Here is a 25,171-nt window from a genome sequence, read left to right as displayed (position 1 = left end):
TATAAGCGAGTGTAACTCGCCCGACCATCCACCAGGCGGCGGTATTGAGCTGTCGTTGCCGTCACCTATAGGGTCCAGCTGGAGCGTCGCGGGTGTATATATGAATTATGAATGCCATGGTCTGGCGGTCAACGCATGGCGGGCAATATCGCTGTACAGCGTTTTTGGCGGGGAAAGTGTTAAGAATCCTCGCTCACTGTGATGAATAGAATTTCTGAAGCTCTTACATTAGAATTTAGAACAGTATTTAATGTTTTCATGTTTATAATTATGGAATTCACATGAAGATAGTGCTACTAAGGCGAAGACTTGAGAGAGGATAAGGCCAGGGACACACCGGTAGCGTTTGTGTTAACCAATTAGAGCTTTCATACAGGACGCGCCGTGGCCGGCTCCCGATCTTCAGTGATAGTTTCGGCATCTGGTGTATTTTCTCTGTGAGCTCCTCTACATGTAATTGAAGCATAATCTTTTGTTGACCGGCGCGGCAGAATTAGCTTCTGGTGTGAACAGCCAGGCTTGTGCGAGCCGCAGCAGTTCAGCAAGGCAGCCGTTCCGTTGGCAGTGTGTCCCCGCTGTATGGGGCAAGTGCTTAGGCCGATTGGGAGGGTTATAATACAGACTTAGGATATTGAGAGTTGAAGGTAAAATGCCAGGTGAATCTCTTGTGTTTTTCACGGTCGGGGATGATGAAGACGCGCCACTCAAGCCTCTTTTTTCTCTCTGGGTTCCTTGCTATTTGATTATAATTGTACATTCCTGTGCTAATAACTACCAGTGACAGCATACAGTATAATCTTTCCATACAGGGCAGCTTATTTTAGCTGGACTGGCAAGGGATCAAATAAAATGTACTGACAGGAAGAAGATTGCTAGAATTCCAAGCCCTCTCTTCCATCTGCACCTGAATGCACTCCAGTACATCAGCCATGCTAAGAATAGAGCTGCTGTGTTCTGCAATGTTTTGTGGGGTTACAGTAATTCACTTACTGGTACAATGTGAATCGCAGTTGTGTGTGTGTGTGTGTGTGCGTGTGCGCGTGCGTGCGGTGCTTGTGCGTGCATGTGGTGGGAACAATCTACGGTAAACTTTGAAGAGGTGCATAAGAGGATGTGCCAGACAAAGAAAACGATTCATACTATTCTCATGATGTGTTTTGCTAACCAACATGGCACTGTGCCACAGCTCATTGGCCACGGTTGTCATTTAATAATAATCACCTGCTAGTTGACCTCAATCTCTTGTTGTTAGTCGACCAAGATGTCTGCAGTGGAATACTATGAATAGATAGGTTTCCTGTTTATCAACATCGCTAGATACACAAGCGTCCAGGTGGCAATAAATAGTGTTTGAAAGTCACAGTCATGTAGAAATATGATCAGTGTGAGCAATATTTGGTTTGTAAATCGTGTTAATACTAGTGCTGTCAATCGATTAAAATATTTAATCTAATTAATCTGCAATCTTTTTTTTATTGCATTTTTTTTTTTTTTTTTTTGTATCTACCTTAACCGTTTCTGCACCAAAAACGAGTTAACTCGTTATAGCCAGCCAATCGAATTATGCCAACAACGAGTAGGCCTATACTCGTTATTATGATCGTTATTTCTTTTATTCGCTATTTCCATTCATAATTCATCCTGCTGTGCTGTGGGAATGTTTGGCACTCTGTCTGAGATCGCAACCGCCCGATACCACCGCCTGGTGGTATGCGGCCGATGTTGCACTTACTTTCTGGAGGAAGCTTGACTCTGTGTGTCAGTGAATGTCTTCCGGGCGGAGTTATCTTGTAACGTGGATCAAGATACACACTTGATTGCATTGAATCGCCTTCGGGACACCAGAATCATTATGCTTTTGGAGCTTATGGCGTGGGCCAAATGGACATACGATCTAGCAGATGGCAATCAAATAATTGGAATATTCTTTTTTCAGTCTCATTGGCCAGAGGTAAGAGCAATCTAACGTTAATTTCAGCTTGATTGTCCATTGCCATCATTGCCATCACTCTGATCAACGTATGCTGTTGTACTAACGAATGCCGTTATTGACAATCAATTAATCATAAACGACCCCCCCCCCCCCCTTTCCTGCATGCATGATGGAACATAATATATACCGATCATATGCATTTGAATTTTTTATTGTAGCGTGTATAGGGACGTTATTGTGTTAAACGGATCTTTTTCAAGTTCCAAGTTTTAATACTCTTATCAACATGAGAGTCAACAAATGCTTGCTTTATGCCATTTGACAAAAGAATGACCCTCATGCATTGCAAATTTGCATCAAATTCAAAACAGAGTGATGCACAAAATTACTTAAAAGAAAATAATAATTTAAAACAATGAATAAAATGTGCATGAAATAATAGGGGAAAGAAAACTTTAGGAACTTGTTACATTCACCCACACAAGGGCTGAGGACTCACACCCCCGCCCCCCCCCCCCTCTCTCTCTCACACACACACTTTGAGTCAGAAACAAACATAGTATCAATGAGAGTATCAATAATACACCCGAGTGAAGTCTAGTAAAAAAAAAACAATTAAAAATAAAAGTAAAAATAAATATATACAGTATATAATATTTTTTCTAAAAAGTTAATCAGGAGTTAAAAAAAATAGTGGTGTTAATAGAATCGTGCGGTAACGCGTTAATACCGCGTTAACTTTGACAGCCTTAGTTAATACACAAGTTAAAGGAAGACTCCAACATTTTGGGAAATTAGCTTATTTGCCATCTACCCTGGAGTTAGACAAGAAGATACATACCTTTTTTCTTCTCTGTGCATGCAGTAGGAGTAGGAAGACGCGCACCGTTAGCCTAGCTTAGCGTCAGTCACTGGAAGTAGGTTCCTCCATTAGCCTAGTTCCCAACGTACATTTTTCTTCTCTGTGCATGCAGTAGGACAGGGGTCTTCAATTAAGTTTGGCCGAGGGCCAAATTTTTTCCAAGCCATTGTATGGGGGGCTGGAAACAAAAACAATGGTTAATTTAATATATTGATACTGTAGTGAAAAGATTTTAACTCTGTGACTAACCACCTTATAACTAAGACATACATTTGTGGCAGAGGCAGAGAATGAACAAAATAAACTAGCTGCATAGGTGGCATAATAAACTGTAAACGACATACACATTTTCACTGAACATTATACCTTTGTCTTTTTGCCATTTTATTATAAAACCAGAGACAAGCGCTTCTCTCTTATCGGTCTATCTTACATTACGCACAACCAGCCCGTCTATCTGACAGCCCTTTCTGTGGAGCGCACTGGACTATTGAGAAATAATAGGAATCTTCCATTGGTTCTCCCAGTCCACGTGACCATTTCTAGCATTTCCATTGGCTATAGTGACAGACATAGATATATGATAAATGGATAGATACAGCGGATTAGATGCAGTCCAGAGAAAACAACCAATCTAGATATTTCAAGATTCTATGCTTTACATCTGCGCATTCTCTGAGAGATGCACACAATTTTTAGATGACAATCGATACAATAAAGCAAGTCTTTATCACAAACAAATCCAAAAATATTTAATGTTTTACAAAACATGTCTAGTGTTGCGCCCGGCTTTAGAGGGCCTAATTGTATTTTTTATTTAGTTAATAAATGTTCAGCTTTTTTTGCTCTGATTTGACTTCAGTTTAATTGCATTGTTACTGTTCACATGTGTGGTGCCATCAGTCATATAAGTAAAGATAAAGTTTGAATGACTTACTGAACTGGTGTTTTAATTTCACACCACACTGCTTGTTTGTTATTTCAGCACCAGGCGCTGTCCACCGACTTTTTTCATGTTGAGCAAGCGCTACATTGCACCTCGCTGCCTACCTGTTATTCACTCTCAACATGGATAAAACAAAGTATAATAAGCATTATTTAGGTGGTGGTAGTTTCTCTATTTGGACGTTATAGCTAACATATAGCCTAGCCTAGTTGGTCAAAATTATTATTATTATTATTATTATTATTATTTTTTTTTTTTTTTGAAAATAATCTGAGGGGCCAGATATTATTGCTGGCGAGCCAATTTCGGCCCCTGCAGTAGGAGTAGGAAGACGTGCACCGTTAGCCTAGCTTAGCGTCAGTCACTGGAAGTAGGTTCCTCCATTAGCCTAGTTCCCAACATCTTCCTACTGCATGCACAGAGAAGAAAAATGTATGTATCTTCTTGTCTAACTCCAGGGTAGATGGCAAATAAGCTAATTTCCCCAAATGTTGCAGTGTCCCTTTAAGTTAAGTTGAACCTTTATTAATGCCCATGGGGAAATCTGTCCCATGCATTTGACTACCTACAGTAGTGTGGGGACCAACTCCAGCTGTAATGCGAGTGCTTGGGTCAATGGGCAAGGGCAATGGCAGGAAACCTAGCGTGCGCGTCTTTTGGTGTGGGAGGAAACCGGAGTACCCAACTTTCTGCCCCCTGGTTACACACTGTACACATATCTGCTAAGACATCGCAGAGATCCCACCTTTGGGACGACGCCATGAGCTCCATGATCCAGGTTAAGCAGCAAGTTTGACATAAGTAAAGGTTTATTTTGTTTTCACTCAGACAGAAAATTACCCGTTTGAGAAGAAAGGATAATTATTTATATAACTTAGTCTCCCATAGCCAGAGCTTCCTGTCCACACACACATTAGCACCGTGCCAGTGCAGGAGGAACATAACACATTATTTATCATTCATAATTAGCGTCGCACATAAGGGGAAAAACATTTCTGGGATGTTTGTATTTCTCAAACTAATCCTAATTGTCTGAGAACAAAATCCAACATGCTAAATAGTGATGGGGAGAAATGTTCCTTCGTCAGCGTTTCCCATCCCATCGTGTATCTAGCTAGCTCACAGACGACCATTACATATTTGTAATGGTAAAACAAATGATAGGAAAAGGAAGTAGTCCTGTAGAACTGTCCATCTGGTGACAGTTTCCATCCGATTGGCAGGCAGAGGGGAGAGCTTGTCCAGCTTGTCCAGGATTCACCTTAATTAGCCTATTTTGCCTAGAAGTATTCTACTGAAGGAAACATCTATGCCTATTGCCTACATTCATCATATTTTCTCATCTGCCAAGTAGCTTATTATCACCATGTTAGGTGATACCCATTCAAACTATGAATATACAAGTATGTGATGTGCTGGGACAAAGTTCTGATATCAGGCTCATCTTTTGTCCTCTTCTCTCAGACAGAAATAGATAAATGGCCTGATGTGACCAGGCTCTCAATCCATGCCTCTCCCCTCTCCTCCTTCAGATCAAGGACTGATACTGTGTGTGTGTGTGTTGTGTGTTGTGTGTTGTGTGTGTGAGAGAGAGAGAGAGAGAGAGAGAGAGAGAGAGAGAGAGAGAGAGAGAGAGAGAGAGAGAGAGAGAGAGAGAGAGAGAGAGAGAGAGAGATAATGTAAGCATGTGAGCTTGCGTGTACTGTATATTAGTGAATGGCCTGATGTGACCAGACTCTCCTTCCATGTGTTTATACCCTCCGTCCCCGTTCAGACCAAGGACAGAGAGAGATCATGGTGAGAGAGAGAGATTGCATGTACCATAATGTATATTAGTGGGTTGAGATGGCCATGTAAATATTGTCATAATGACACTGAACTCACCAGGTCAGGTTATTTTTCATTCGCTAAGATTGTTTATTTCCAATGACCCTGTATGTCTGTCTTTTGGCCTGTCTATCTGTCTGTCTGGCTGTCTGTCTGAGTGTCAGAGTTCACAGGTGGTCAAGCAAAAAGTAGAAGGGAGCTCAATGCTGCAAGGGGCACACACACACACACAAACACACACACACACACACACACACACACACACACACATACACACACACACACACATCATAAATGCTTACACTTTTCAGGAATTAAGAAAAACAACCAAATGTTCAGATTGACATGGATGGAATTTTTATTGTACATTGAGTTTGAATTGGTTTTATGACAATTCGGGTGATGACACTTGCTAGTTCTTCTTCCAACATGGCTGCCTGTAACCATGGTTACCACTTTTGAAATAAAATGCATAATTTCTGTGCAGTGGTAGAGTAGGTAAAACACTGGGGAATCAGGATATTACTATTCTACTGTTACAAATTCCAGTTGTAAGACAACATATTCTCATAGCAATCATTGTTTCTTCCAATATTATGGAGGAAAGATTTGCATTCTAATCATTCTGTGAAAAGCCTCTGTAGAGTAAGGGGGGAGCACACCACTGTGAAGGAAGGGTGCACTGCATTTACAACACACAACAAAATCAGAGCAACACGGCATGCGGCACAATAATAGTTTTCATGATTGTGGGAAGCCCAAATCGTCATTGAAATTGAAACTCGCCCAGCCCTAACACACACACACACACACACACACACACACACACACACACACACACACACACACACACACACACACACACACACACACACACACACACACACACACACACACACACACACACACACACACACACACACACACACACACACACACACACACACACATACAGACACACTGTGTCTGTCTCTCTCTTTCCCATTATTTAGTTTGTCGCTAACAATCTCTTGCTCTGGTTTTGGTTCTCCTGCCAGTGTGTTTTTTGCCTATCTGCCTGCCTTGGCACATTGCCACTCTGCTTGCTCTTGAAGTTCAAGTCGTTTTTGAAAGAAAAAAAGAAAAAGAAAAATAAGGTTCTGAACATAATTCCAATTTGTATTTGCAGAGAGAACTGTTGTCGGTTGCCCCCTTTCCTCACACCCGTCTCATCTCATGTCTTCCTCTAGATGTTCGTAGCAGCCTTGTCCTTTGCCTACTTCGCCAAGGCCCTCTCCGGCAGCTACATGAAGAGCACCATCACACAGCTAGAGAGGCGATTTGATATCCCCAGTTACCTGATAGGCATTATAGATGGAAGCTTTGAAATAGGTGAGTGTCTCTGTATCTTAACATGTGTGCATCCTCCCTCTCTCCACAGGGGCCATTCATGTGTATGTTGCGAGGTATTTAGATGCTAATGCCCACCCTTGGCCGTGTAACCCATGGTAACAGTGCTCTATACATTATACCGGATCTCTGTTTGAGCCTCCAGTAGTCGCCGCGACATGCTGGTTGCACGGCAAATTGACTCTTTAATGAGCAGATAATCCTTTGAAGCTATGTGGGCTAGGGAAAGGGGGATTTTATGATGTTTTGTGTGGTTGCACGGCAGATGGGAATGAAATTGAATGAGCATAAGATGTATGTAATACCATGGGTAGCCCTACATACTCAAAGGCCCCCCCCCCCCCCCCCCCCCCCCAAGATGTGCACAGTTCTCTGCCGGTCAAGTCCCTGAGGACACGGCTCCTCTAATGTTGTACCTGCTATGGTCTAGTTGGGGGACATTGGTTATGACTTAGCCAAGGATACACAGAAGGTGCAGTGAGTGGAAGGCAAGGTGTCCGATTCCAGTCATACCAAAATAATCTGTGAAATATATCAATGTAATTTCCTAAATAAAATAAATTGCAATCTGAATATCAGAATATAAGGGAAAACATTGCTTATGTTTTTTGCTATTGATCTAAATCCTGATCAAACGAGCGGGTGGCTGATCACACCAAGTAACAGTGCACACATTGCACAGGCTCAGTTTCTGTCAGGGGGAGAGAAGTTGGCTTTCTTCCCTCAAACACTATGGTGTTCCTGAATAGAATATCCTTAGTGTCAGGGGGGGGGGGGGGGGGTGTGTAGGACACAAAAGGCAGACACACACAAAAAGTGGAATCTTAAAGTTACCCCAGAGGGGTAAGCTAAAGCTAGCAATCGCTGAGCAATGAGGGTGAGGGAAAACACAAGAATAAAATAAATAAAAATTAAAACAGTAGGAAACACAAAACACCAGTATAAAATAACTGGGTAAAAATCCCAAATAGCCACCACTGCCTAGCAGTTGAAAACAACAAGAAAAACAATAGCACTAGAGACAGAGAAAACCCTAGAAGCATGTAATGAGCTTGGGACACTCCTCTACTATTGGGGGAAAAACATGAAATGGACAAGAATCCAAACACAGTTAACCAAACCTACTTAAAGGCACTGCACACCTGACACCAATCAGGTGGCAATCAAGCCCCACACACCTGCCATGCCGCATGGCAATTAACTGCAGAGGCCAGTGATTGACAGCTGTCCCTCACAGAAAGACGAAATAGACAGCTGTCCCTCACAGAGTTAGAATAAACTAAAATAAAACCCACATAAACCGCGATCCATCACATACAGAGTATCCTTCTGGGTACAAAATATGTCCTCCTGAAATATATAGGGATGCAAAAACAATATTTCTTAGAATGTGTCTCTGACGTGAGACCCTGAAGGCACAAGGCCGTGCGTGATGAGGCCTAACAAAAATAATGGTTGGTTTCAGGTTGCCGACCGACCCTGCCGATTTAGGTGCGACCCAATATATTTTATGAGTTTAAAAAAAAAATTATATATTAAAAAAAAAAAAATCATTTTTTTTTTTTTATTTTTTTTTTTTAGAATAAAGTTTCATAGAAATCTTAGTCAAACATTTAGTATTATGGATATTAAACATGCTGGCAGAGTACATGCATCCATGTTGTTGTGAACATTTTAACCCTTTCACTGCCACACGACAGCCGGTTAACCCTTTCACTGTGACAATACAGAAGGTTAGCCCTTTACTATCACACAACCGACGGCGATGCTCCATCATTAGCATCATTAGCTCCGCATCCGCGGAGCTAATGATGCTAATGATGGAGCATCGCCGTCGGTTGTGTGATAGTAAAGGGCTAACCTTCTGTCGTGTGGCAGTGAAAGGGTTAATTAAATAAAGAAATTCCCTATCCATAGTCGCCGTGGGAAAGAATAAAAAAATAAAAAATAAAAATTCCCTACCTACCCATGGCCAAACTGACAACCAACCTGAAACCAACTATTATTTTTGTTAGGCCCCACTACTTCTGATAGCTCTCATCCTCTCCAATAGGTAAGAGGCACAGAATGTTTGTATAGCAACCTTTTTCTTTGTACATGGCAATGGAAGAGACAACGGTTGCTACTGTATGTGTTGATATATGATAAATATATGTTAGGGTGGCGTCTAGGTTTGAACCCAAGAGCAGAACACAAGGTACAGGAGAATGAGGCGGTTTAGGGTATTTAATGGGTACCAGGCTTGACAAGGTTGAATTACTGACATGTACAACAAGGGTGAGGAAGGTCACTCCATGTGACCCCAGGCAGTGTCCAGGCTGGAGACGTCCACGGGTGGGGAGTAGTCCGGGGGGGGTGATCTTACACACTCTTAGGCCTTTCACACCATTCCTGAACGTAATCTTGAACCGGCCGGCGCGTTATCACCGGGAATAATTGGTTCGGAACATGAAAAATCGGTGCTCAGTGTTTTCTTAGAGGGCCGAACTAAAGCCTCCGTCATGGTCCGAACCAATTATTCTGTGTGAACTAGGGCTGAATGATTAATCGATTTTAAATCGAAATCGCGATTTGGAATGATGCAATTAGCAAATTGAAAAGAAAAAAAATTCGCAATTTTTTATTTATTTTTTTAACCAGGAAGTCCCATTGAGATACAAGATCGGTTTGGGAGAGGGAGGTAAGGGCTTTTACATTGTGTGTTGTGAAGTTTAGACTTCAGAGAGGGAGAGTGAAGTACAGAAAAAAGGTACCGTTGGGTACCGGTATCGATTCCCAGGTAAAAAGAAACACTTTTAGGTTCGGTGTCCCGAAAAGACCCACCGCATAGGCCAGATGCAAGCCACATTTTACAATAAACCTCTGTGGGGCTGCTTAAAAGAAAATATATATAATCGCAAATTTTATCGCAATCGCAATATCTGTCAGAAAAATCGCAATTACATTATTTCCCAAAATCGTGCAGCCCTAGTGTGAACGTGCACGGAGCCCGGACGGTGCGAAAGGCCTAAGAGCAAAGTTAGAACAGGCAGGTTCAAAGACAGAGGAAGCATATAGGTTAGAGTCCTCGTACCACGGTAGTTGAAGCAACACTCGGACGGGGAGTGGCAGGGGCGCAGGCCTCATATCCAGGCTCGGTGATGACCTGATGATGAGTCTCAGGTGTGTAGGTTGACCCAGGTAGACAGCGTGGGGATGAAGAGACAGGAAGCGGCCCATATAAGGGCATGGAGACCTGCTGCAATATATGAACAAAAACTGAATAATTTGGTAATAATTTGGTATTATTCATTAGTAATTATTAATTATTACTGGATATTGTAAACAGAATATTAATATCATGCTTTCCCTGTGTTTTATCTACTCTACCACTGCACATACATTAGGCATTTTCTTTTGAAAGTGGTTACCTATGGTTACAGCCATACTGGAAACATGTTGTGCAAGCCCTCTTATAAAAAAAAGTATTTAACCAGGAAAAAGTCTCATTGAGATTAAAAGAGCGTCCTGGCCAAGATAGGCAACAGCACAGTTACAATTTCAGATGTACAGACAAAAACTATTTAAAAAACAAACATATAGCAATTAAAACAAAAACAAGGACAATTTACAGAACCATTTATAGTCAGTCAAAACATCTGCAGCCAGATGTGCTGGATTCCATATTGCTTAGAAGGGTTTTTAAAAGCAACCAGTGAGACCAGCTCATGCAAATTCAGGTGGTTTTGTAGCTGAGTCCAGGTGGAGGGAGCTGCATATCTGAACGCCCTTTTTCCCAGTTCAGTACGGACCTGAGGGACAGGTAGTAAACATAAGCCCTGGGAACGAAGACCATAACTGCCCATACTTTTTTGGAAAATGTACATCTGTAGGTAAGTTGGCAGCAGTCCAAGGATAGCCTTATAAATAAGGATATGCCAATGGTTACAGGTATCCTTGGAACATTCCTTGGAAACAAGGTGAATGTGTGGTCTGTGCTTCAACCAGCATCATAAAATGGTCCAAATTTACATTTAGTTATTTAGGTTTTGTGCAAAGCTCCTTACAAATTGTGTACAACAAGTCAGCAGGAGGGGTACACCTCTGGCTAATGAGTAAATGTAATGAGTATTGTCCACTATGTGAACTCTTTATGGCAGCAGTCACACTTGCCTCTAAGCCCGGTCAATACAATAGGCTTACCACACAAGTGGCTGTGACGTACCTAGGCGTAGAGACAGGTCTGCTGTGTAGGAGTGTGTAGGCTTACACAAAAACCCATGTTTCTATGGCAACGTTCCATAGGCAACAGCAGATCAGAAGCAGGGATTCTAAGGGATCATACCATATGTTGTCTTATACACTGTATTGTTGCTCACTGTTGTGTACAATGTTGTTGTTACAGTTCTTCCTCAAAGGAGGTCTCACGGTGTGCCCTCTCTGTGCCCTCTCTATCTCCTCTTCTCATCATTCCAACCATGTAGGGAACTTGTTGGTGATCGCCTTTGTGAGTTATTTCGGTGCCAAGCTCCACCGGCCCAAGATCATAGCGATCGGTTGCATCTTGATGTCTTTTGGGACATTTTTGATCGCCATGCCTCACTTTATTATTGGCCGGTAAGCAAAAAGTAGAGCAAAAGTATAGATTCAAACCAGAAGAAATTGTATCTCATCCCCTTGGTCGTTTTGGGATCTTGTTTCGGCGGGCAGTAGTAGTAGCAGTAGTAGTAGTAGTAGTAGTAGTAGTAGTAGTAGTAGTAGTAGTAGTATAGTAGTAGTTGTAGTAGTAGTAGTAGTAGTAGTAGTAGTAGTAGTAGTAGTAGTATAGTAGTAGTTGTAGTAGTAGTAGTAGTAGTAGTAGTAGTAGTAGTAGTAGTAGTAGTATAGTATAGTAGTAGTAGTAGTAGTAGTAGTAGTAGTAGTAGTAGTAGTAGTAGTATAGTAGTAGTAGTAGTAGTAGTAGTAGTAGTAGTAGTAGTATAGTTAGTAGTAGTAGTAGTAGTAGTAGTAGTAGTAGTAGTAGTAGTAGTAGTAGCTAGTAGTAGTAGTAGTAGTAGCAGTAGTAGTAGTAGTAGTAGTAGTAGCAGTAGTAGTAGTAGTAGTAGTAGTAGTAGTATAGTAGTAGTAGCAGTATTAGTAGTAGTAGTAGTAGTAGTAGTAGTAGTATAGTAGTAGTAGCAGTAGTAGTACAGTAGTAGTAGTATAGTTAGTTTATAGTAGTAGTAGTAGTAGTTGAGTAGTAGTAGTAGTAGTATAGTAGTAGTAGTAGTAGTAGTAGTAGTAGTATAGTAGTAGTAGTAGTAGGTAGTAGTTAGTAGTAGTAGTAGTAGTAGTAGTAGTAGTAGTAGTAGTAGTAGTAGTAGTAGTAGTAGTAGTAGTAGTAGTAGTAGTAGTAGTAGTAGTAGTAGTAGTAGTAGTAGTAGTAGTAGTAGTAGTAGTAGAGTAGTAGGTAGTAGTAGTAGTAGTAGTAGTAGTAGTAGTAGTAGTAGTAGTAGTAGTAGTAGTAGTAGTAGTAGTAGTAGTAGTAGTAGTAGTAGTAGTAGTAGTAGTAGTAGTAGTAGTAGTAGTAGTAGTAGTAGTAGTAGTAGTAGTAGTAGTAGTAGTAGTAGTAGTAGTAGTAGTAGTAGTAGTAGTAGTAGTAGTAGTAGTAGTAGTAGTAGTAGTAGTAGTAGTAGTAGTATAGTAGTAGTAGTAGTATAGTAGTAGTAGTAGTAGTAGTAGTAGTAGTAGTAGTAGTAGTAGTAGTAGTATAGTAGTAGTAGTAGTATAGTAGTAGTAGTAGTAGTAGTAGTAGTAGTAGTAGTAGTAGTAGTAGTAGTAGTAGTAGTAGTAGTAGTAGTAGTTTTATTCAATCATCATCTCACACAATACAATATGCACAATCATTTAACAATATTTGATTTGACAGTGACTGAAAAGGTACAGACTGAAGCATAATGCTTATACAAGCCTGTCCTATATTCTTAACAAAATTAAGACTCCAAAACAGTATTCTAAAAGAAATTAACAAAACAAAACAAAAAGTATTATTCACCTTTTTGTAGTTTTAAAAAATAGCTTTACAGCCGACTTTTCACTACTGTTTGTTATTTCAGTCTGGATGACAATGTCTGTTTTGTGCATGGCCAGTATTTCTAACAATTCAATAAAAAAACTTTAATTGTAACAGGGAGGCACCAGTGCTGATACTGATTAGCAATCCAATGCATTACTTTTATGATTGAGATATGATGATTTCTGACATGTTACACAAGGCTCTTGGTATTTTGGTATAACATCTTGGTATTTCTACTATAAATCCCCTGCTCTAGCCTGGTATTATCCATATAGTAGGTGTATCTTGTTCTATGTGTTGTGAATGTATGGATCACACTGTATGTATCTAATGACACTTGATGCTTTCTCCTCTCCCTTGTTTAACAGTCACATTGGTATTTTGTACGCAGCTATAAGTTCGAAACATCAGTTAGATCTTCAGTGAATTCAACCAATAACCTCTCTCCATGTCCAGCAAGCTCACCTGAGTCCATCAGTGCAGGTGACAGGCCCTTTATACTGCCCTCTGGAGGTAAGACCTGGACTAGCTTCAAATCTTGAACTCTGTTTAATCTGATAGCCAATTGTAAATGGTCTCCTTTGCATTTTCACAGCGGTGACCGCACCATGCATTGCATTTTCACTATGAAAGTTTGAATTTAGTTGACCTACCGGCATGCTACTGCAAAATGTAGTTAAACTGTTTAATTACATGTAGTGAAACTACTCCCCAACACTGAGGGTGGGCCGTCAAAGCAAAACACATTTGCTGGTCCAATCAGAGATCTCTGAAAGCTAGCAAGCTCATATAATGCCTGCAAGCTGATATGAGAAGGCCCAAGTCAGGAATCATATAATTATTATTTATATATATATAATTATATATATAAACACAGGAAACATAGTTAAATAACGATCAGACTGAGAAAGATATTGCAACAGAATGCTTATTGTGAAGGACTATCTAACAGTTTTCAAGTGGAAGTTGTTTTTCAATATTGAATTGCTTCTTCTGAAGGTAGGAAACAAACTACGCTGACTGTACAGACACATCATGAATAATGTGAAGGAGAGGAGAGGGTTAACTACAGACACCACCATGAATAATGTGAAGGAGAGGGTTAACTACAGACACCATGAATAATGTAAAGGAGAGGGTTAACTACAGACACCATGAATAATGTAAAGGAGAGGGTTAACTACAGACACCATGAATAATGTAAAGGAGAGGGTTAACTACAGACACCACCATGAATAATGTGAAGGAGAGGGTTAACTACAGACACCACCATGAATAATGTGAAGGAGAGGGTTAACTACTGACACCATGAATAATGTAAAGGAGAGGGTTAACTACAGACACCACCATGAATAATGTAAAGGAGAGGGTTAACTACAGACACCATGAATAATGTGAAGGAGAGGGTTAACTACAGACACCACCATGGATAATGTAAAGGAGAGGGTTAACTACAGACACCACCATGGATAATGTAAAGGAGAGGGTTAACTACAGACACCATGAATAATGTGAAGGAGAGGGTTAACTACAGACACCATGAATAATGTGAAGGAGAGGGTTAACTACAGACACCATGAATAATGTAAAGGAGAGGGTTAACTACAGACACCACCATGGATAATGTAAAGGAGAGGGTTAACTACAGACACCACCATGAATAATGTAAAGGAGAGGGTTAACTACAGACACCATGAATAATGTAAAGGAGAGGGTTAACTACTGACACCATGAATAATGTAAAGGAGAGGGTTAACTACAGACACCACCATGAATAATGTGAAGGAGAGGGTTAACTACAGACACCACCATGAATAATGTGAAGGAGAGGGTTAACTACAGACACCAACATGAATAATGTAAAGGAGAGGGTTAACTACAGACACCACCATGAATAATGTGAAGGAGAGGGTTAACTACAGACACCATGAATAATGTAAAGGAGAGGGTTAACTACAGACACCACCATGAATAATGTGAAGGAGAGGGTTAACTACAGACACCATGAATAATGTAAATGAGAGGGTTAACTACAGACACCACCATGAATAATGTAAAGGAGAGGGTTAACTACAGACACCATGGATAATGTAAAGGAGAGGGTTAACTACAGACACCACCATGAATAATGTGAAGGAGAGGGTTAACTACAGACACCATGGATAATGTGAAGGAGAGGGTTAACTACAGACACCATGGATAATGTAAAGGAGAGGGTTAACTACAGACACCATGAATAATGTGAAGGAGAGGGTTAACTACAGACACCATGGATAATGTAAAGGAGAGGGTTAACTACAGACACCATGGATAATGTAAAGGAGAGGGTTAACTACAGACACCACCATGAATAATGTGAAGGAGAGGGTTAACTACAGACACCATGGATAATGTAAAGGAGAGGGTTAACTACAGACACCATGAATAATGTGAAGGAGAGGGTTAACTACAGACACCATGAATAATGTAAAGGAGAGGGTTAACTACAGACACCATGAATAATGTGAAGGAGAGGGTTAACTACAGACACCATGGATAATGTGAAGGAGAGGGTTAACTACAGACACCATGGATAATGTAAAGGAGAGGGTTAACTACAGACACCATGAATAATGTGAAGGAGAGGGTTAACTACAGACACCACCATGAATAATGTGAAGGAGAGGGTTAACTACAGACACCACCATGAATAATGTGAAGGAGAGGGTTAACTACAGACACCACCATGAATAATGTAAAGGAGAGGGTTAACTACAGACACCACCATGAATAATGTGAAGGAGAGGGTTAACTACAGACACCATGGATAATGTAAAGGAGAGGGTTAACTACAGACACCACCATGAATAATGTAAAGGAGAGGGTTAACTACAGACACCACCATGAATAATGTAAAGGAGAGGGTTAACTACAGACACCACCATGAATAATGTAAATGAGAGGGTTAACTACAGACACCACCATGAATAATGTGAAGGAGAGGGTTAACTACAGACACCATGAATAATGTGAAGGAGAGGGTTAACTACAGACACCACCATGAATAATGTAAAGGAGAGGGTTAACTACAGACACCATGAATAATGTAAAGGAGAGGGTTAACTACAGACACCACCATGAATAATGTGAAGGAGAGGGTTAACTACAGACACCACCATGAATAATGTAAAGGAGAGGGTTAACTACAGACACCACCATGAATAATGTGAAGGAGAGGGTTAACTACAGACACCACCATGAATAATGTGAAGGAGAGGGTTAACTACAGACACCACCATGAATAATGTAAAGGAGAGGGTTAACTGCAGACACCATGAATAATGTGAAGGAGAGGGTTAACTACAGACACCACCATGAATAATGTAAAGGAGGGGGTTAACTACAGACACCACCATGAATAATGTGAAGGAGAGGGTTAACTACAGACACCACCATGAATAATGTAAAGGAGAGGGTTAACTACAGACACCACCATGAATAATGTGAAGGAGAGGGTTAACTACAGACACCATGAATAATGTAAAGGAGAGGGTTAACTACTGACACCATGAATAATGTGAAGGAGAGGGTTAACTACAGACACCACCATGAATAATGTGAAGGAGAGGGTTAACTACTGACACCATGAATAATGTGAAGGAGAGGGTTAACTACAGACACCACCATGAATAATGTAAAGGAGAGGGTTAACTACAGACACCATGAATAATGTGAAGGAGAGGGTTAACTACAGACACCACCATGAATAATGTGAAGGAGAGGGTTAACTACAGACACCACCATGAATAATGTGAAGGAGAGGGTTAACTACAGACACCACCATGAATAATGTGAAGGAGAGGGTTAACTACAGACACCACCATGAATAATGTGAAGGAGAGGGTTAACTACAGACACCACCATGAATAATGTGAAGGAGAGGGTTAACTACAGACACCACCATGAATAATGTAAAGGAGAGGGTTAACTACAGACACCACCATGAATAATGTGAAGGAGAGGGTTAACTACAGACACCACCATGAATAATGTGAAGGAGAGGGTTAACTACAGACACCATGAATAATGTGAAGGAGAGGGTTAACTACAGACACCACCATGAATAATGTGAAGGAGAGGGTTAACTGCTGCATTTACAGTAGATTCACTTTTTACAATAATCTTAAATTGTATTTAACACTGTAAAGTATTTTTTTTTCTGTGCTTGCATGTAATTTTAGCCATCTTAATTGTTAGTTTCATTATGCATTCTGTGTTGAGTACTGCATTTTAATTATTTTGTTGTGCAATAATAATAGTTTTTGTATGTTTTTTTTGTGTCTGCCGTCTGCTCATACCGTTGCTGTAGCACTAGGCCAGCCATACAGTACATCTCACCATGACTGAGTGAAGTGATACATCTAGATTTAGATTAATAGAAAAACAGAGAAAAACACAGACCCCATTCTCACTCGTATGCAGTAGTAGTAGTTTAGTTTCTGAATAGTACCATAACTTGTATTTTACTGTAAATTATTATTACCTTCCAATGATGGAAATGAGGGAACAGGAAATTCTATTTTTTTATAAAAATTTTCCCATTCAACCTTTATTTAAACTCGAGTAATCACAGCATGTTTTGCAGTTGTGTTGTCTACACATAAAAACAATCTGTGCACAATAGGCAAAACAGAAGTATATATACTTTTGAGTGTTGATGCTAGCATTTTACTTTCATGATCTCTAGGCTGTGAACGAGAATCCAGTGTCTCCATGTGGATGTACGTGTTCCTGGGGAACGTCTTGCGCGGTATCGGAGAGACACCCGTCCAGCCTTTGGGGATCTCCTACATAGACGACTATGCACAGTCTGAGAATGCCGCCCTCTATATCGGTAATGCAATGTCATTTTGTAATGTTTATCTGTCATTGTTTGCATGCCACCTTTTGAACTATAGATAGTGTATTTGTCTAAATAAAGACTATGCTTTCTTCTCTCGTCGCCGTGTTTCAGGTTGTGTCCAGACTATCTCTATCATAGGACCAGTGTTTGGGTATTTACTGGGATCGCTGTGTGCCAAGATCTACGTTGACATAGGATATGTGGATATGGGTGAGTGGGTTCAGACATATATGTGTGCGTGAGTTCAGACATATGAGTGGGTTCAGACATATATGTGTGCGTGAGTTCAGACATATGAGTTGGTTCAGACATATATGTGTGCGTGAGTTCAGACATATGAGTGGGTTCAGACATATATGTGTGCGTGAGTTCAGACATATGAGTTGGTTCAGACATATATGTGTGAGTGAGTTCAGACATATGAGTTGGTTCAGACATATATGTGTGAGTGAGTTCAGACATATGAGTTGGTTCAGACATATATGTGTGCGTGAGTTCAGACATATGAGTTGGTTCAGACATATATGTGTGCGTGAGTTCAGACATATGAGTTGGTTCAGACATATATGTGTGCGTGAGTTCAGACATATGAGTTGGTTCAGACATATATGAGTGAGTGAGTTCAGACATATAATGTGTGAGTTGGTTCAGAGATATATGAGTGAGTGGGTTCAGATATGAGTGAGTGAGTGAGTTCAGACATATGTGTGAGTGGGTTCCGACATGTGTGAGTGGGTTCAGAGATACTGTATATGGGTGAGTGGGTTCAGACATGTGTGAGTGGGTTCAGAGATACTGTATATGGGTGAGTGGGTTGAGACATGTGTGAGTGGGTTCAGAGATACTGTATATGGGTGAGTGGGTTCAGACATGTGTGAGTGGGTTCAGAGATACTGTATATGGGTGAGTGGGTTCAGACATGTGTGAGTGAGTTCAGAGATACTGTATATGGGTGAGTGGGTTCAGACATGTGTGAGTGGGTTCAGAGATACTGTATATGGGTGAGTGGGTTGAGACATGTGTGAGTGGGTTCAGAGATACTGTATATGGGTGAGTGGGTTCAGACATGTGTGAGTGGGTTCAGAGATACTGTATATGGGTGAGTGGGTTCAGACATGTGTGAGTGGGTTCAGAGATACTGTATGGGTGAGTGGTTTCAGACATATTATATGTGAGTGGGTTCAGAGATACTGTACCAACACTCTCGTTCACTAGAGGAGACCACTGCCCAACTCCGCGCTCTCACGCTCAGCTCTGCCGAGCGTGCGAGACAAACAATGTAACCGTTTTGATGCATACATCTCTGCCCAGCCTACCCCACCTGTTGCGCCCCCGCACAGAGAGCCCCATGTCCCTGCACTATGCTGAATGCTACGACGGGGACGTCTCTAAATGTCGTGCCTTTATTTTTCAATGTTCACTAGTATTCGGACAACAGCCGCACACTTCCAAAGTGATACATCTAAAATCGCTTACCTTACCTGTCGGTCTGCTCAAGACTCCTGCGTTAGAATGGGCGACAGGCAGCTCTCCACTTCAGTCAGTCCTCCCTCTGCAATTCGTTCCCCGCATACAACATCGCAGACATGCAAAAGGTCTTCGACCACCCTCCCGGGGGCTCGGATAGTTCTGCTGGCTTGTTCGCCATCCACCAGGGAAACCGCAGATATATTCCTTTACTGCGAATTGTCTGAGCGTCCCAAAAACTATTCCAGGCCGCTATTTTTTTACCAACGGATTTCCAGTTCCGCGTTGACGCTTACAGGCTGCGTCTATTCGAATCCCAACTGGTTCATGCGTCGGCTACACGCTGCTTTAATAACACTGCATTATCGAGACAGCGCCCCTATGAGGATCTGGCAATGAATTCCAAGAGTAGGGTAAATCTGCAGTGCCGCTCCGCTCTGTGACATTGAGTAGCCTCGGTATTACAATGGAATAAAAGCCAAAACAACCTTGCAGGTGCAGTTACACTCCCCGCCAGCAGGGGGTGCTGGCGCACCCGCCGCACCCCCACTTCCCGCGTCCCTGGTGTGAGTGGGTTCAGAGATACTGTATATGTGAGTGGGTTCAGAGATACTGTATATGTGAGTGGGTTCAGAGATACTGTATATGTGTGAGTGGGTTCAGAGATACTGTATATGTGAGTGGGTTCAGAGATACTGTATATGTGTGAGTGGGTTCAGAGATACTGTATATGTGAGTGGGTTCAGAGATACTGTATATGTGAGTGGGTTCAGAGATACTGTATATGTGAGTGGGTTCAGAGATACTGTATATGTGTGAGTGGGTTCAGAGATACTGTATATGTGTGAGTGGGTTCAGATATACTGTATATATGTGAGTGGGTTCAGATATACTGTATATGTGAGTGGGTTCAGAGATACTGTATATGGGTGAGTGGGTTCAGAGATACTGTATATGTGAGTGGGTTCAGAGATACTGTATATGGGTGAGTGGTTTCAGACATATGTGTGAGTGGGTTCATAAATGCAGTCCATATGGGTGAGTGGGTTCAGACATATGGTAACTGTCATGTGGCTGATGAAGTGTGTACAGCTGGGAGAGGCGTTAACTTTATCATGTCATCTCGTGTTATTTTCTCCCACACCAAGGGCGCCGCTCCATACCGTCTGCTCACCTCGCCATACCAAAGTGTCACAGCTTGTAGTTGAATAATTTGAGTAGTAAATAGAAATAATAGAATTTGAAATTAATATATATATATATATATATATATATATATATATATATATATATATATATATATATATATATATATATATATATATATATATATATATATACTAATGGAGTGTCATGCTTTTCCTACCAATGTGCCGCAATGACATGGACTCAGCTCATTGTCCACGGTTGTCATATAATGATGATCGCATGTTATTGATTTACAATCACTTGTCTACCAAGATGTCTGTGGTGGTGGTGATGAGGATGTAATTGACTACTATGAATGGACAATCTAAAATAATTGTACTGTGTTGACATGGTACCTTGGGCTGGGCGTTAATTCAATATGATAATTCATCATATCTTTCAATGGGATCATATTGTGATGAAATCATGATATTGACATAATGATAAACAATTCCCCTCTCTCTCTCTACCCCCACCACCATTCTACCTACTCCAGAACTCTGTTAAACTCTGAACTCTGTTTCCTATTCTCAAGGCTCTGTTGCTATACTCAACCTATACCGTATGAACTCTGAACCCTGTACTCAACCTATACCGTATGAACTCTGAACCCTGTACTCAACCTATACCGTATGAACTCTGAACCCTGTACTCAACCTCCCGGGTCTGATGTGCAATACCTGAATGACTTATGTGTGTTAATTGACAGAGTTACAGATGTGAATGGTGATATTTCTTTACTTGGGGATATGAACATAGACTGGTTTGCGAATCAATGTCCAATGAAACAAAAGATTGTATCATTAGTCGATGCTTGTAATCTGTCTCAGATGATCTCTCAACCAACCAGAGTCTTCACTAACAGTGCTGGCCATACTTCTGCCACTTGCATAGACCATATTTACACAAATATTCCTGAATGCTGCATTAAACCAGTGTCTCGATCTGTGGGCTTTAGTGACCATAATATTATAGCAATTACCAGGAAAACTAAAATTCCTAAATGCAAGGTCAATATAATACATAGAAGGATGTTCAAGAAATTCATTCCTGACAGTTTTTTGGCAGATGTTGGTGATATTGACTGGGCTGATGTGTATACTGCTGAGGAGCCTGAGGCCTCCTTAAATATCTTTATGGAACGCTTCATGAAGATTGTTGATAAGCATGCCCCTATGAGAAAGTGTATTGTAAAGGTTAGACCAGCTCCATGGCTGAATGAGACTCTAAAGAGCCTCATGAAGGAAAGAGATGAAGCCAAATCTACATGAGTAATGTCTGGATTAGTGGAGGACAGATTAATGTACTGTCAACTGAGAAACCAGGTTACAAAACTGAATAGATCAATGAAAAAATAATATTACATGCAAAGAATAAATGCTGTAAAGCAAGATAGTAAAGAGCTCTGGAAAACCCTTAATGAAATAATGGGGAGAAGGACAACTGGTGGCGTTTCCTTTGTGGAATCCGAAGGCATGTTTCTGACAAAACCATCTGATATAGCAAATTATTTTAATGATTTCTTCATAAATAAGGTCTATGCACTAAGGCAGGATATGGACAATATTGATTATGATTATCTAAAGCTCATAAAAAATAATGTGATGTTAGACAAGAGTTGCACTTTTCAGTTTAATTGTGTAGATGAGCGGGAAGTAAGGAAGCTGTTTAAGTCCCTTCCTGAACATAGCTCAGTAGGTACTGATATGCTAGACAGTAAGGTACTTGGTCTGGCAGCTGACTTTATGGTCCGATATGTCATATTAAATGCATGCTTAACCCTTTCACTGCCGCACTACGACCGTCGGTTGTGTGATAGTAAAGGGTTAACCTTCTATCATGTGGCAGTGAAAGGGTTAATGAAAGGTGTTTATCCCACTGTCTGGAAAGATGGTAAAATTATTCCCTTACATAAAGATGGCAGACTAGCACTCACTGGGAAGAACAGTAGACCTATCGCTATTCTCCCAGTTCTCAGTAAACTGATGGAGAATAGTCCAGTCACAAATACAGGATTACTTTGACTGTAACGGCTTGAACACAAGTTTTCAACATGCTTACAAACCTAACCATTCAACTTGTTCCGCCCTTACAGTAATGACAGATGACTGGCTCAAAGAAATTGATAACTCAATTTCTTAATTTTTTAAATAGTTGTTTCCTATTGTTCACTGCTGTTTTAATTTGTTTATGTATTTCACTTATGCAGGATAACACTCTTTGTAGGCCTACTCATGCTATACTCATGTTATTATATTCATCCTGTATATACCTGTGATATATTTACATTTAACATGTTAATTAACACATTGGTCGCCAAGAACGACTTACGGCGTAAATAGTTTTTGGGATCAATATTATTTTTTTTTCACCATGGCATTCATAATTCATCCAGTCTCTCTACCGGACTGCAGCGGCAACCCTGTATGAGATTGCAACGTCTCAATACCGCCGCCTGGTGGATGGTCGGGCGAGTTACACTCTCGCCAAAACCGGAAGTGGCGCTGGTGCATCGAGGAAATCCCTCCGGCAGTAATATCTTGTTACGTGGATCCAGACAAACACTATAGTGCATTTGGATCGCTTTCTAAACTCAATAATCGATATGATTTCGGCGTTTATTGCGCCATACAAACCGGAAATGGATCTTGAAGATCGGCGTCAAATAATTGGGATCTTTTTCCTCCAGTCTTATCGGCGAACGGTAAGAGGACACTAACGTTATTTTCAGCCCGATTGTTTATTAATTTCACTGCAAACCATCTGATCAATGTATCAACCCATAGTAAATAAAGCCGTTACTGACGATCAAGGAATTATAAACGCCCCCCCCCCCCCCCTTTCCTTCACGCATGATGAAGCATAATGTATACCAATCATATACATTTGAATTTTTTAATATAGCGTGTATATGTATAGGAAAGAAACGCCAATCGATAATCTATCATATGCGTCAGGGCCTATAACTCGTTTTTGGAATTACAGCAGAAAACCTTAAAAACATACTTATATTCTAGACGGAATTAACACAACAATGTATGAATGAAAAAATATAACGTTCCCACATCCTGAACGATAGATAATCGATGTTGAATGGGCCATAGTAATGTCAATATAGCAATACAATTTAAAAAGTTATAGCCCTGCAAAGAAGGTAAACATCTCCATAGGCTTTCAACTGTGGCAGACTGGGTACAATGATGGGCACTACCCCCGGCGCCCAATGTGTTAAAGGAAAAAAAATCAAATGTATATATGATTAAAAAAAGTATTAAGTATTATCATTTTAATAATTGTAAAATGTTGTCAAATTATCATTGAATGAAACATTTAAACTTTAGTATGTTCTGGACAGGTTTAGAATCAAGGAAGCCAGTGTAGACAATGTATGCACTTCAGTATCACATTACAAGAGAGATCACAGGTTACATGTAGGCTACCTCTTAACTATAGCCATAGGACTCGGGAACCTCTTAAAGGAAAACTCCAACATTTTGGGAAATTTGCTTATTTAACATCTTCCCTGGAGTTAGACAAGAAGATACATACCTTTTTTGTCTCTGTGCATGCATTAGGCTTAGGGAACAGCCGCTCCGTTAGCGTAGCTTAGCTTCATCACTGGAAGTGGGTCAGATTTGTACCCTGACGTTCCCTACAGTGCCCTACAGTCACGAAATACACTCCAAATACAACTCCAAAACGTTCCTGTAAACATGTTGTGGCCTGTGTATTTATCACGTGGAGAAATACAAAATAATTGAATTCGACAATTACGTTTTCTACGCAAATATACTCTGATTTTTTTTTTGTTTGAAGTTTATGGATACCATGACTTAAAATCCTCTTACCTTGACGATTAAAAGCCTCCCCAATTTAGAAAACAGTATTCCAATGGCTGGTCTTGATAGGCTGCTAGCTAACGGAGCTAACCAACAAACACAGAACCGGGCGGACACTAAAGCAAATAATGAGAGCAATGACTTCCTTTCTGGGGGGTTTCAAAATAAAAGAGCGACGTCTATAGCAGCGGAATACGTTTATTTTGTACATTATCTAACGTTAACACGAACCTAAACTAACTTTATGTTAGTTGTAACGTTAGTTTAGGTTCGTGTTAACGTTAGATAATGTACAAAATAAACGTATTCCGCTGCTATAGACGTCGCTCTTTTATTTTGAAACCCCCCAGAAAGGAAGTCATTGCTCTCGTTATTTGCTTTAGTGTCCGCTCGGTTCTGTGTTTGTTGGTTAGCTCCGTTAGCTAGCAGCCTATCAAGACCAGCCATTGGAATACTGTTTTCTAAATTGGGGAGGCTTTTAATTGTCAAGGTAAGAGGATTTTAAGTCATAGTATCCATAAACTTCAATCGGTTCGGATCCTTTGAATGAATGAGAATGTCAACAAACACTGACTGCGCCCAGAGAGGAGTGGTTAGGCAAAAAAAAAATCCGAGTATATTTGCTTAGAAAACGTAATTGTCGAATTCAATTATTTTTTATTTCTCCACGTGGTAAATACACAGGTCACAACATGTTTACAGGAACGTTTTGGAATTGTATTTGGAGTGTATTTCGTGACTGTAGGGCACTGTAGGGAACGTCAGGGTACAAATCTGACCCACTTCCAGTGATGAAGCTAAGCT

At 40.6% G+C, this 25,171-nt stretch overlaps 1 protein-coding gene across 1 annotated transcript in view; it reads left to right on the top strand.

Annotated features, from left to right (window-relative positions):
- Nucleotides 1–6,797: 6,797 nt before the first annotated feature.
- Nucleotides 6,798–25,171, top strand: part of slco1c1 (solute carrier organic anion transporter family, member 1C1) — a gene marked incomplete at both ends in the record, with an annotated part of 55,578 nt that continues 37,204 nt past the window's right edge. Inside the window, 5 exons of the mRNA XM_084335611.1 lie at nt 6,798–6,939; nt 11,421–11,553; nt 13,383–13,504; nt 17,718–17,864; nt 17,985–18,083. Coding sequence (XP_084191737.1) covers nt 6,798–6,939; nt 11,421–11,553; nt 13,383–13,504; nt 17,718–17,864; nt 17,985–18,083 — 643 coding nt within the window. The remainder of the gene's footprint in view (nt 6,940–11,420; nt 11,554–13,382; nt 13,505–17,717; nt 17,865–17,984; nt 18,084–25,171) is intronic.

This window comes from Notolepis coatsorum (genome assembly GCF_963971535.1).
Source record: "Notolepis coatsorum genome assembly, chromosome: 18".
Classification (NCBI taxonomy): Eukaryota; Metazoa; Chordata; class Actinopteri; order Aulopiformes; family Paralepididae; genus Notolepis; species Notolepis coatsorum.
This window is presented reverse-complemented; position numbering and strand designations above follow the sequence as displayed.